This window comes from Pholcus phalangioides, unplaced genomic scaffold (assembly GCF_987345545.1).
Source record: "Pholcus phalangioides strain wild (caught in Gottingen) unplaced genomic scaffold, Ppha-v1.0 ptg000007l_1, whole genome shotgun sequence".
Lineage (NCBI taxonomy): Eukaryota > Metazoa > Arthropoda > Arachnida > Araneae > Pholcidae > Pholcus > Pholcus phalangioides.
Window position 1 is genome coordinate 20,539,270 of NW_028301600.1, and position 14,682 is coordinate 20,553,951.

Below are 14,682 nucleotides of genomic sequence, written 5' to 3' on the forward strand. Positions count from 1 at the left end.
CAGGGCAGTTCCTGGACCGCGTCTACTCTTCTCTGCTTGGTGGCTCGGGTGAGCCCTTCGTATCGCTGTGGCCAGCCCAGGTGCTGGGCCACATCTCCCCTCGCGCTTAGAGGCTCTAGTGAGCCCAGGCCAGGTCCTGGACCCCGTCTACTCTTCTCGGCTTGTAGCTATCGACCTGGGGTGCTTTATCCGTGCAGCCTCGTCTGTTGCATACTGTTGCAGCATCTATCTTCAGAAAAATTGCACTGTATGCATGGCCCTCAAGGCTTGGATACTTGACGAGACCCCGATTAGATTCTTCATGAGCTGTACTATAGGTAATTTATTTTGTGATTAACAAGGAAATGATGAGAATCGTCTTCGGGCCCTGTTGGGGGTCATGAATGTATGGGCTCGTGATGCCAAAAGTGCAAATCGAGTATCTTATCGTCTATATCAGCGTTTTTCAACCGTTCTGAATGCAGGGACCAGTAAAATGTATGAAACAATTTGACGGGCCACAAACTTACAAAATGGTGTCCCGTATTTTACGGGACAGCCGGAACAGCCAGATTTCAAACGCAGTTCCCACTATTATTTTATACATTTGTCCCGTTTTTTTCAACGAAGATTATTTGAATTTGAATTAAACTCGTGAATGATAATTTTTATAATAACTCAAATGAGATAATTATGGCTACATTTCGATTCGTAGCGATTTCCATCAGTTCTACATTTCTTAAGAATTTGTAATTTTTCAGCAATTTTAGCAACAGTTGTTGATATTGGCGGCAACTGAAATATTTTGCCATGTTTAAGACCCTTATTTTACTTAATACAATATGGTCACGGAGACATGACAAGTATTTCTCGGGGAAAGAAAAACGCATATCTTTGTTTACTGCGTTTTGCAGCAGCCCTTTATTTCAGCAATTTTTGGAATAATTAGCAAATTTTTTGTAAATTTCATTTTTTTTCGGCTAAAATTACTGCTACCTCGTATTTAGGGTCGCAATTTGCTGAATTATCCTCGATGAGATATGGTGGTACCAAGTATGAAGCTGTCATTTTTTAATCTGAACCCATAAGGATATTACTAGTATAATTACACCAATTGAACAATTTTATAATTGATATTTGGAAGTAAATTATTAAGCCTGCCAGCGGACCACTTTTGTCAGCAACGAGGACCACCTATGGCCCACGGACCACACGTTAAAAAATTACCTTCGATTAATTAAAGCTGTTCTATATTATCACATTTATACTTTTTTTTACAGATCTCTGGCCTCGTTAATCTCCAACAATGACCTACGCTTTCACTTGATTTTAACCCGTGGGCCAACCCTTAGACAGTGTCGTCTTAACGCATGGGCCCACCCGGGCATGGTCCGGGGGCCTCACAATAATGCGAGTTAGTTCGGTCCTCTAACTTCCAGATAGAAAGTTGTTGCCTTGTCTCCCCTGAGGACAACAAAAAATTCCAAGTTTCCAAGTGCAATATTCACTGAGCTATTCGAATTTAAAAATCGGAAAAAAGTTGGAAAAGGACAGCATAAATAAGGGAAAGAAACGTTGTCCGTTAGTTTTTGCTGTTCTTTCATAACTTTCCTCCTATTTTTTAATTCAAATATCTTGGCGAATATTGCACCTAGAAACTTTTTAGAATTAGAATTTTTAATATTTGGAATTTGACTTAGAATTTTTTTCTCTGGTGGTCTCAGGAGATACAGGGCAACAACTATCTAACTGGAAGTTAGAGGACAGGGAAGACCATTTAAAATTTAGATTTTTTGACACACTGTATTTTCACTCTCAAATCTGGTACAGGGTAATTTTTTGAACTCCTTCTGAGCATTTTTTAAATTGGAATCGTACCTCTACGACGGACGGTTGATGATCCGCTTCTTCCCGAAACTGATGACCGCCGACATGACCGCCGAAATAATTGCTACCGCAGGGAGTTCCACATCGAGGGGTTAGGGCAATAAATTGTAGGTCGCGGTCTAATTAGCCCTCGTGTGCAGAAAATGACCGTGGTGCGACAAAAATGATCAAATGAGCTTCCCGAAATTGACTTGCCAGTGTCTAGCACGGGCATGGTAATCTTTGCCCCTAGAGGGCGCTAACGAAAAGTAAACATTTAACTAAATCTGCGCAAACGATATGGCTTCATACAACAGCGATATATAGATGGATAATCTCTCTTGTAATCTAATTACATAGATTATGCAACTGAACTAAATTATGTATCTATCTAAAAACTCGATTATTTATATTACATGCAAAAACATTCAATAAGAGCTTTTCAAAAAATAATTAATTAAAAAAAAAAAGTAAATGAATCAAAATTTTAAGATTTTTGAATTAAAAAATTTAGTAGGATTTTCTGTAATTGTCTATTATTCCTAGTCATAGACATGAATAGAATAAAAAAAAAAACGGATATTTTCTGTGCAGAAAAATATTAGAAACCCATCAGGCAAGTGGTTGAATGACCAGAAGACCGGAATTTCGAATACGCCGGTTTGTTAAATTATTTACAACTTTGGCTAATAGATGGCGCCACAAATCTTTAAACAGCTGGTGATATTGTCCTTTGCAAACATGGTTGAAATCACATTGCAGTGGATTCAGAATGGCCGGCTTGCCTAGTCAAAAGTGGAGTTTAAAGCCACTTTCATGCGTATGTCTCACAGATGAATAGTTCAATCTGATACAGAGCATTTAAGGACTCCCACCGAAAACAATGACTCAAATGGCCCTACAGAAAGAGGTCATGAAGATTTTTCACTGTAGCGCCATCTGCTAATTGAAATTAATTTTGCAAACCGGCAAGTTTAAAATTCCAGGCTTGCCCGTTAAACTACCACTTTTCTATCTATCGCTGCTGTTTCCAAGTTATGTCATTTCAAAGTGAGGAGAGCCCTTTCAGAAGCAGCCCGTAGCAACCAACACAATTATTCCGCTTTTGTCGATCAGACTGGTATGTGATAGTAGAAAATGAGACTCTACCGATGTCTCGCCCGCTGGTCCTTATCTATCACGGTTCATTCAGAAATGGGACACATCACGAAAATACAACTAGTCTCACATCAGAAATACTAGTCCCTCGAGCTTTAGATAAGCCGTAAAGAGCGAATAATCTAATTCGCTCTTTACGGTTGGTGGTCAGTGGTGTATTTATAGGGGGGCTTAGCGGACTATAGCCCAGGGCGGCAAATTTGAGGAATGAGTGGCCAAGAAAATTAGTAGAATGGGAAAAAGGGGGGGGGTGGAATTTGCAAAGGCCTCAATAAATCCACCTCTGCACAGACAGCTGGGGAGTAGGTCCGTGAGTGAGCAAAAGAGTGACCTACAGAGCGAGTAATCAGATCAGTCAGGGACCTAGAGCGTATGCAAAGCATATGAATACCCAAAAGAGTGATACAGACTGTCCCAAAGTGTGTGCACACGGGGTATCTCTGTAACTGCTGACTTTACAAACATACTTTGAATTACAAAAAGCTTTCGAACGACGTGCAGTTACTTAAAATCTGAAAATTTATTTTAAGGGTCGTACACTTGAGGAAATGAAGGAATTAACATTTTATGCAGTCCCCGTGTGCTCAAAAACCAATTAGAAAGTTGTTGCCCTGTCTCTCCTGATGCCAACAAAAAATATCCACGTTTCTAAGTGTAGTACTCACTGAGATATTCGAATTAAAAAAAAACGAAGAAAATTTGAAAAAAAAAAAAACAGCGTTAAATGTGGAAAAACTGTTTTACCCGCATTTAACGGTGTTTTTCCGCGGTTTTGTTACAGGGCAACAACTTTGGAAGGTTAGAAGACAAGGGGGAACATATAAAAATGTAGATTTTTTTTTCATTTTGTTAAACATCTTGTTGTATTTTCACTCTCAAAACTGGTACAGGGTAATTTTTGAACGCATTTTGAGCATTTTTTAAATTGAAATCATGCCTCGACGACGAACGGTTCATAAGGTACAGGCCGCATCAGTACTTACAAGACACCCTGTATAATAAATGGTGTTATAACGCATTTTGAGTGATGCAGAAGGTGTCATCTCTCTGAGCGACCAAATCCTCACTCATTCTTTATTTGGGTAAATCTTTTTATGAGATAATGTGTGTGTGAGAATATTAGTACATTTATTATCAAGAACTGTACCTGTTGCGACCATATGAACTCGGAATTCATTTATTGATTTACTGCTGATTTATTGCCGATTTTTAATGATTTACAGTTGATTTTTATTGATTTTTACTGATTTTATACATGCGATTGGGTTAATTTAACACATTTCATTTTGATTTGATTATATTAGCTGGAACTCACTGGCAATATGCACGACTACACCTGCCCATGTACAAAAATTTGTATCTGCTGCCAGTGATGGCCGGCAACGTAATTTTAATACTCAATAAATCTCCGGAAGCACCCCAGTTCCCATGGGACAATGTGCTAAAATCACTGTGTGATAGAGCCTGGGTGTCTCTCGGTGTGCGCGAGATTTGAGATTTTATTTTTACCCTCCCAGCGGCAATGACGAGAGATCTCTTTTGACTTGATGCTTTTTATTTCGGTAATGACGAGATATCTCGTCTCCTTCAGACCCTCTTATTTCGGCAATAACGACCCCAGAGAGGTAAATATATATAACGGGTTTTTATTTCACAGTCAAACGTGTCCCCCCAACCCGTCGATCAACAGCGATTGGGTGGAGTCAGCTATTGCTCACGTTTTAATAGTAGGAGAGAGAATGCTTGAAATATACAGGGTGTCCTGTAAGTCCTAATGCTTCCTCTACCCCATCAACCGCTCATCAACAGGTATGGTTCCAATTTAAAAAAAAATGCTCAAAGTGTGTTTAGAAATCACTGCGGCAGTTTTAAGAGTAAAAATAGTGTCCAAAAATTAAAACCAATCTTAATTTTTACACGGTCACCCCCGTTCTATAACTTCATGTTAAAAAACAAAAACACTCCCACGTTTTATTGCAATATTCAGATATTTAAATTCAAAAAACAGAAAAGTTGGGAAAGAAAAGCCTAAACCAATGTTCCCAAAGTGGGCAATATAGTCCCTCGGTGGGTGATGGAATGGTCCGGGTACGGTATAAATAAAGAAGGAGCATCTCTTCCTAGGTTTTTTTGATTATTATTATTCTCGGAGTTGAGGTAGAAAGCACTGCACGAAGTCATATTGTGAAAGAATTGGTTTGGTATCAATTGTTTCACATTGACGAGATCCTACGACCCGTTGTTTTTTCATCAGTGCCTTCGACTTAAATTTTACTTCAGACGATTGGAACCCTATCACATTGTTTTCCCCCAACTTTAGCTGTACATAAAGTACGCATACCTTAATCAATTTAGTTTATAAAATGATTCTGACGAAGAAAACGACTGAGAACTCACGGTACTTCGGGGAGTCCCAGATTAGGGACGACTACATTACGCGAATATGTTACCGACTTGTCTATTCGCAACCTCTGATTATTCGCTCATTTTTCCGATATTATCTTAAAAGATTTAAAAATTATTATTTTTAATCAGTCATCTCTCTGGCTACGACGACATATGACTTTATGCTGATTTTCGGTCTATATCACGTGGATATGACGAATGATTCATCATAGAGCTGCTTCCATCTCTTTAAGGCATCCTTCTACATTATTCCTGTGATCAGATGGTTAAGTTTCATATAAGTCACTTTTCCCAAAGAATTCAGTTGTTCGCATTTCGGCGTCTCGTTCGTCAAAATTTTAGAAGGTAGCAAAATTTTGTCTTTCTCTCTCAGTTTATGAGGAAACAACGGAGGCAAATTGTAATAAGTCGCAGTATCACATTTTGGCAGAATATTACGTTTACAAATTTGCCGTCGTGAAATTTTTAAAAAGTGACTTACATTTTGCTATCTGAGCACAGATTTGCTCGAGAGCAGATGGAGTTGAACAAGCGTGTTTCAAGAAATATACAGTATTTCCTGCATTCATTTGAACAAACCATGTGCTGGCATTGTTTACAATTAAGAATTTTCGATTGTTTTATTATTCATTAATTTTTAAAAAAAAACCAGGAAAGTACATGATAAACTGTTTTAATGCATTCATGAAAGAATTTAATTAAAAAATATATTTTATCAACTTCAAACTTCCAAAAAAAGAAAAAAAGGGGGAAATGCGAACGCATTTGCATGAAAAGGGGCACCGCGAATAGCACACCGAGAATTTAATTTGCCAGAAGACTGGTTAAAACTAAAATAAATTTTTGACATTGTATTTTTTGATTTAATTTTAATAATTTTGTTTTAAAAAAAATGGCACTTTTTTCCCAAAATGTCTTCACGTGATACAGTGGAACCTCACATAACGGACATAAAATACATTGAAGCTCATTAACGCAGTTAATATCCGTTAGCGGACAAAATTTCTGGTCCCAAGGGTGTTCGTTGTCGAGGGGTTCCACTGTATCATCTATTTCTATCAAATTGACTTACCTATGGTCTTAATGCAAAATAAAACGGACATACCATGTGTGGTGTCCAACGTTACCGGAGATAAAAATAAAGAAGGCTTGACAATGGTGTATTTTCCGTCCAACTGTGGAATTTCCATTTTTCTGTAATTTTTAACGAATCCTAGACGGATCGATTCATCGTACATCGGTTTAAGGCCAGTTCTCCTGTCTTGTTCTAAACCTCTCCTGACAGCAACTTTATCTGCCATCTCTTTCTGTTCGGCCAATAGATTTTGACATTTCGTGCACGTACAAAACTGAAAAGGGCAATAACGTTTATGATCTCGCAATGAAGACGTTTCGTTGTGGAGTCGACATCTTTTACAATTAGGCTTACGTTTAACGTAAGATTCATTTCTGGGTGCATTTTCAGGTGTTTGATGTACATTGTCGTTGGCTCGCGCACCGAAAATCAATCGTCTGGATTGGAAATCGTAGTAGATCGGTTTAAGACCTGTTCTCCGGTCTTGATCCAAAGCCCTCTTGTCTGCAACCTTTTGCGCCATCGTTTTCTGTTCCGCTAATAGTTTTCGACACTTTATGCACTCACAAAACTGAAAAGGGCAGTAGCGTTTATGATCTCGCGACAAAGCCTTTTTCTCGTGGAGTCGACACCTCTTACAGTAGGGCTTGCGTTTGACAGGGTTTTGATTTTGCGGCTCGTTGTCATCGTCAACGATGATAATGTCATCCGATCGGTGGTAACTCTTCATTGAACGATGTCCATCGGAAGACATGCTATTGCTATCGTCACTGCAACGAGACCAGCCGAGAAGCTCGAAATCGGCACCGTTTGTCACATTGTTAATAAATTTCGATGTAGAAATATTAAGGACGCATTCCTTACCGTCGATACGTCGACAATCCCAAAACATTTCTTTGCTTATTTCACGCGACGAAACAAAATCGTTCAATTGACTTTAAGCACGTTTTTGTTTTTCGGGTTTCCATATTTTGTTTTTGGGGAGCACGATGACTCTCGAGTTCAATGATTTGCATAGAAGCAGAAGCATAAAAAAGAGAGAGAAACGTTTTCCTTTTTTTTTCTTCTTTTCTTTTCCGAGAGAGTCTTTTATCGTCAGCAATCAAGGAACGTCTTAAAAAGATAAACGGAACCGAGAGGAGTCTCTTCCCAAGAGAAGATCACGCACACTAAACTCTTTCTCGGCAAACACAACAAACAATAAAAAAACAGTCTGAGTTGAAATAAAATGTCGTCTAAAAAGCCAGCGAGCGCCACGGCAGTTAAGTGTGAGTTCATCGCCGTGAAAATAACTCCGGCTGAGAATTAGTTCGTCAACAACCAGGGCCGGAATTGCGGGCCGTAAAATATTAGGGGGGGGGGGCCGTGAAAATTGATTTTTAACCACCTAACCTAGGGTCCTCAACCTTCCGGAGACTGCGGGGGGTCAAACTCATAGAACCGGCCCAATGAATTTGCTAATGATTCCGTAGTTGATGCATGTAAACGCTAAACATTAGGACATATCAATTTTTCGACTTTGTAGTGTGGAATAGTCGGATAATTTGCATTGAAGGAGGGCAGGGTGGGAGACAGCCCCCCCCCCCCCAGAGCAAAGAAATTGCACGCTAATTTCAATGTCTTATTTTTTAATTTGCATAGAAGTAGTATGTTGAGGAAAGGCTTATAAAATTTGTGGTTTTCGTGTTAACGGATCACACACTATGTTAACAAACCAGTTTTGCAAAAATTTTAAAAACTATGCATTTCAAGAAATTCAAAGTGATTATTTGTGTGAGGCCGGGACTACACTATAAAAGTTTGATGAAAGATCTTTTACAAAGCTTGAAAAAAAAAACAACGAATAAGACATAGCATTTTTGAAGTTTTATAGGACTTTAAAATAAATTCCATTTTTACACATATGTTATCAGTTTTAAGTCTCAAAACCTCTTTAAAATGTTAGTTTTTGAAGACATTTCTTCAAAATTTTCACGGGTAAGACCCCGGACCTCCTGTTTCTCTAGGCTAGGGAGTATTCCATATCCCCAAGCCCCCGCCCCACCGGTTTGTTGCATCTTCCAACCAATCACCTCCCCCCCCCCACAAAATTGCATTAATCCGTCACTCATAATTTGCGGATGGCACGAACAGGTGGCGGCATATACGGTGCTAAGTTCAAGGATACATAAACCCCGAACACCCTCCTATGCCTTGATTTCTTTTTATGGGGGGGGGGTTTCCTAAAAAAAACAAAGCGTACACATTGAACATTGAAGGACCGGAGACACCCTGCTTCACATCTGAGAGGTGTTAAAGCGTTCTCTGAAGATGGGTGTATACCAGAGTGTACACAAGCAAACCTCACACTCACACATCACAAAATTTGAAGAATAACATTCCTGCTGTGATCAGGACAATCACCAAAGGAACACTTCAACACATCCCTGATATGAAATATCGAATGGCCGCGTGCCTTCAAGAAAACTTCACTAACTTTCAACACCTGCTATAATCAAAATGAATGGCACTCGAATGTACATACAACAATCCAAGCTCCGTTATACATGTACATCAAGCACATAATTATACTGTATATGCAAGGTATCTTTTGTGATGTACTTCATTTTGTGGAGCTGGTTCTTATGAATCGCTTTGTACAATGATGTCTTAACCCTTGAATGCTCAATTTTTTTTTCTTCGAGCTGATAATTTTTTCCATAGTTAATGACATGTAATGAAAGCCGGAAAAATCATTAAAAAATCTATTTTGAATTGTACTGCTTATACAGAGCTTTATTGAAGACGTGCAAAGCCTCAAAAATAGCATGGAATAAACCTATAGAAGTGTACTATTACTTTCCAAATATGTAACTATCTTCTTTATGATTCAAACTATTGTAAGAAAAATATTGGGATTGCAAACTTCAAGGTAAAAGAGATGCAACAAAACAATTTTCACAAATTGACGAAATCACAGCACACATGCTTTGTAACAAACAGTTTTTGTCGTTAATTGAGACATCTACCAGCAAATGTAAAGCACAAAATAAGAATATGTATAACCTCATCTTATGTGCAAAGACGATTCTGAATTTTATCTCCAAACTGTGTGTGTGTGTGTGTGTGGCTGCATTTGAATATACATAGTCAAAAAAAGCCATTATGCCAATTTCTTTTCTGAATTCTTTTGGTATTTTAGAAAGTACATCTTTTAGTGTCATTTCAGTACAAAATACGGCTATTACAAGTACAGCACCTTTTTTTATAAAGAAAGATTTGATTCCTTGTCGGTGTCATTTTTTTGAGAGCTGCTGGAATTTTACGTGTTCAGAGATTTATAAAATCAAACTGAATTGGAAATAAAAAATTCACGGGTTAACAATTAAGCAATTAAGATTTTATCAAGGACACGGACACCTTCTGGACACCATGCCGAGGTGAACTCGGAAAGAAAAGTCATCGAAGATTTTATCAGACCTCGGCATATCATCACCCGTGGGGATCGAATAAAAATGACTTCATAAGTGGGTTGACTTAATAACAAGTAATCTCAATTCACTAATTACGCTGGAAGGGACCAGTAAAAGGTGACGTTATAGGCCGGAGGACGTTAAAAGTGGTTACGCTATACCGAGATCTTACCGTAGTTAACAGTAAAAGAGAAGGAAACTGTATATACTTTTAATCAACCATTTTTAGCTGGTTAAAAAAATCCACTGTAAATTCTGTAAATTCTGTTATTATGCCTGTCTTTTTGGATGCCAATTTTTCTTCCTGAAAATATTTAAAAAAATCCTAGTTGTTCTAAAATTGTACAATTTGACATAAATTAAGACTGGTCAAAACTCCAAAGACAGGGTTTTGAGGGGGGGCTCCCAAGAAAATACCTGATTTAGAGGGTGCACAACCTTTTCAGTCCGCGGGTCAGACATGCGGTAATTCTGACGCTCGCGGATAAGAAACGTGTGTGTAATATAGGTTGACCACATGACCCGTATTTTACTGGACATTCCTGTAATTTGGTCATTCCAAGCTTTTCATAAAATGTCCCATTTTTCCCCTTTATTCTTAACGAGGCTTAATTGAATTTTTTAAATCAAGACTGGAGAATACTTTCATGACTTATAAATCAACGCCATCGGCAATTATTTTTGCTATAATCGACAAATTTACTCGCCTTTGACAATTCAACGAAACATCATCGATATGGGCTTTCGGAGCCGAAGGCCCACTCGTGTACCCTTGATGACTGCACGACACAAAGCTTTACGCCTCGCCGACAACACCGACATTGGACTGTTGAGAAACACGTTGCCTGGTCTGACGAGTCTCGGTTCCAATTGCTTCGAGCTGATGGACGTGTACGGGTATGGAGACAACCTCATGAATCCATGGACCCTACATCTCAACAGGGGACTGTTCAAGCTGGTGGAGGCTCTGTGATGGTATGGGGCGTGTGCAGTTGGCGTGATATGGGACCCCTGATACGTCTAGATACGACTCTGACAGGTGACAGGTACGTAAGCATCCTGTCTGATCACCTGCACCCATTCATGTCCATTGTGCATTCCGACGGACTTTTCAGCAGGACAATGCGACACTCCACACGTCCAGAATTGCTACAAAGTGGCTCCAGGAACACTCTTCTGACTTTAGACACTTCCGCTGGCCACCTAAATCCCCAGACATGAACATTATTGAACATATCTGGGATGCCTTGCAACGTGCTGTTCAGAAGAGATCTCCACCCCCTCTTACTACTATGGATTTATGGACAGCACTGCAGGATTCATGGTGTCAATTACCTCCAGCACTACTTCAGACATTAGTCGAGTCCATGCCACGTCGTGTTGCGGCACTTCTGCGGGCTCGCGGGGGCCCTACACGATATTAGGCAGGTGTACCAGTTTTTTTTACTCTTCAGTGTATTTTTTGGCTGTAATTGGCAACTTCACTTGTATTTGACAATTTTTTTTGCAGATTTCCCGTATTTTTATGAAGATGATATGGTCAGCATAGGGTTTTATCGTATTGATGATTTTCTACCGGAACATCTTTCTCGGGCCGGATGGCACCCCTTGGAGGGCCGCAATTAGCTCACGGGCCAGAAGTTGAACACCTGTTATAGAGCAAGGGGATCGATTTATAAAGCAAAATAAGAGTTGGCCAGTCCCTTTACCGCAATTCTAGTGGAGGGCGCGGCATGCATATACAGGGTGTCCCATAAATTCGTAAGTTTAAAAATTCACAAAAATTGAAGGAATTGAAATACAAATACAAAAACAACGCCACAACAGAGGCAAAATGCCCAACGAGGTGGCTGATAAAAAGATGCCCATAACAAATATGGATGTCATATATTTCAAAACTACAACAACCCAATTAAAAATGCAATTACAAACAATATATATACATGATAAAATATCATACAATGCCCATAAAGAATACTTATGGTCTTCTTATTGCAAGTATGGAAAGCTGAATGTGGTTTGTAAAAACATTATTAACGTTTCGAATACAAAACAGATTTGGACCTTCAGGTCCAATCAAGTCATTTGAATGCTTTTTCGTCAAATATATATGGTGCCATACGGGCACCGGTTGAGAAACACTGGCGTAGTCTATTGTGTGCGTTCGTTTCGAAGATATCTCATTCATATTAAAAGAGAGGGTCTCTTAATATTATTTACGCATTCTTCTCGCTTGGAGATACGATGGTCATTTTATGTAATTGAAAAATGGGCCGTTAAATTCTTACAGACTGGTCACGCGAGATCATGTCATAGAATTGGAGACAGGTAATGAAATGGAACTGATTTAATGAAGGTAGGGCCAAAAACTAGAAATAAAAATAAACTCTTTTACCCATAACCAAAGAATGCAGGGCTGTTGTTATAGGAAAAGCGGTGATTCTGGTGCCCCAAATGCCACCGCACCAGGACCGTGGGTGTATCAAAATCCAGCGTTTTGATCGTTCACCTAGACTAGATCAAGAGTGTTCAACCTCTCTAAGAGTGTGTGGGGCCACTTCATTTATTTGAAAACGTGTAGCGGGTCACTTAAGTGATTTGAAAAAGCACTGCGGGGTCACTTAATTAAATGATTTGAAAAAAGCACCGCGGGGTCACTTAATTAAATGATTTGAAAAAAGTACCGTGGGTCACTTGAGTTATCTGAAAATGCACCGAGTGACGGTGCTTTGGAAGTATGCCTTGGTGCTACTTAAGTGATTTGGGAATATACCACGGGCCACTCTTAGTGATGTAGAACTGCACCGCAAGCCGCTTTTGAGATATGAAATTTACCGCTGACTTCATTTTTATAATATTTGGTTTGAGGTCGCGGGCCATATCAGATGACTCCGTAAGGCCACGCTTGGTCATGGTCATCAAGTCATTTGAATGCTTTTTCGTTGATCATTTAATCATTTTTGTCGCACCACGGTAATTTTCTGCACATGAGGGCTAATTAGACCGGGACCTACAATTTATTGCCGATTCCGAAAGCCAGGCTTGTTTTTTTGTATTCATCGAGAGGATGGGGGACTCCCTGCGGTAGCAATTTTTTGCTGCGGTCAAGTCACCGTTTTTTGTTGTACCCCTGTGTCAGGAAAGTTTTCTGACAAGGACGAACCGGGTATCGAACTCGCGACACCTCTAAACATCTTTTGGTACTTCAGGCGAGTATTTTATCGACCGGGCTACCGCGCCCTGCTTTTTTCGTCAAATACATTTTTTGTTTACTGTGATTTGTAGCAGCCCTTTATTTCACCCACCCTTTTCCCGTATTAGCAGTATTTAGCAAATTTTTCGTAAATTGCATTTTTTGGCAACAATAAATGATATCCCGTATTTGGAATCACAATTTCCTGCATTTTCTTTCATGAGGTATGGTGAACCTAGGTGTGAATATGCAATTGTTATTTAAACTCAAAAGAACATTGTAATATCAATTACAACAACTAAATAACACAACAGCTTTTCTCTCTCATTCAGTTAAATACATTCATTCAGTTAATACAATAAATCAAGTCTGCCTGCGGACCCACCTTTTCCATCTCCACGGACCATTTGTTGAGAAACGCTGTTCTACGCATTTAAAAAAATCTATTGTCTTCTTATATTTTTAGAAAAGCTTCACATTTTAAATGGCTATTTGGTCCTATTTCACCTTTGTCACGAAAATACATAAATTCTGCATTACAGCTAGTTTGCTCGCGTTGTAACAAAAACATCATTTTCGAGATATTTAAAGGGAGCAACAAATGACTCAATGCTAACTCGGTCCAAGATTTTGGCACACGGCTGCCGTCCATAAATTTCCATACCACATAATAAAAATAGCAAATAATTTCGAGAAGCAGGAGGGGATATGCAAATAACACATGACGTCTTTCAGAAATGGTAACACTATTTTAAAGGTTCTTTGCTTGTGTAAAATAAGGATTTTTCAATACGGTACCATAAATATACATGTTATGTGGTAAATGTGATAAATCGGTTATTATGAATACTTACCAATCGTAATCGATAAGTTTGATAAATTTATCACTTTTTTACCAGCGAATATGTATAATACCCAAGCGTCGTCACTAAATTTGATAAATACTAGAAACATTATCACTTTTACCGGCGATTATGCATAATAACCACAAGTGTCGTTGCTAAATTTGATAAATACTTGAACTTTATCGCCTTTATCTGTGATTATGCATAATAAATACCCCAGTGAAATTGGTGAATTTGATAAATTTGAAAAAAATTCCAAATCAGTCTAGTATGTACGATAAATATAGTCGGAACCCGATATAATTATAATAAATTTTATGATCGTACCCGATATAATGCATGTATGAATTATCCTGTATAGCAGGGCTGGACAATAGAAAAATATATAGGCGCCAGAAAAAATTGTTACCCGATGAAAAAGGCCCAAAATAATGCTTCTTTTGACTTTTTCAGGGTATAGGAATCCTCTTTTATGTTGGCAGATATGCTACTATAAATTCCAAACATTTTATGCTGCTCTCAGCTGGCAATTTAGTAACTACACGAAGAAAATTTTAGGCTTCAATACCAATTTTTTAGTCACTATAGCGATTTGGTACCTGGGATATGTCCAGCCCTGATGTATAGTATACCATATATAGTACGATTTATGTTTACCAACGGCGCGAGGCTTATATTATACATAATCGCCGGTAAAAGTGATAATTT

The 14,682-nt window shown here is 38.7% G+C and overlaps 1 protein-coding gene across 4 annotated transcripts in view; it reads right to left on the reverse strand.

Annotated features, from left to right (window-relative positions):
• LOC149085044 (uncharacterized) overlaps positions 1–14,682 on the reverse strand; it is a 123,895-nt gene that overhangs the window by 85,301 nt on the left and 23,912 nt on the right. The window contains exon 1 of one of the 4 annotated variants that reach the window (XM_089232812.1): positions 6,515–7,389. The exons of the other annotated variants lie outside the window; for them this stretch is intronic. Coding sequence (XP_089088938.1) covers positions 6,515–7,376 — 862 coding nt within the window. The 5' untranslated portion in view covers positions 7,377–7,389. Of the gene's footprint in view, positions 1–6,514; positions 7,390–14,682 lie in introns of those variants that run through there. 4 annotated transcript variants of the gene reach the window in all.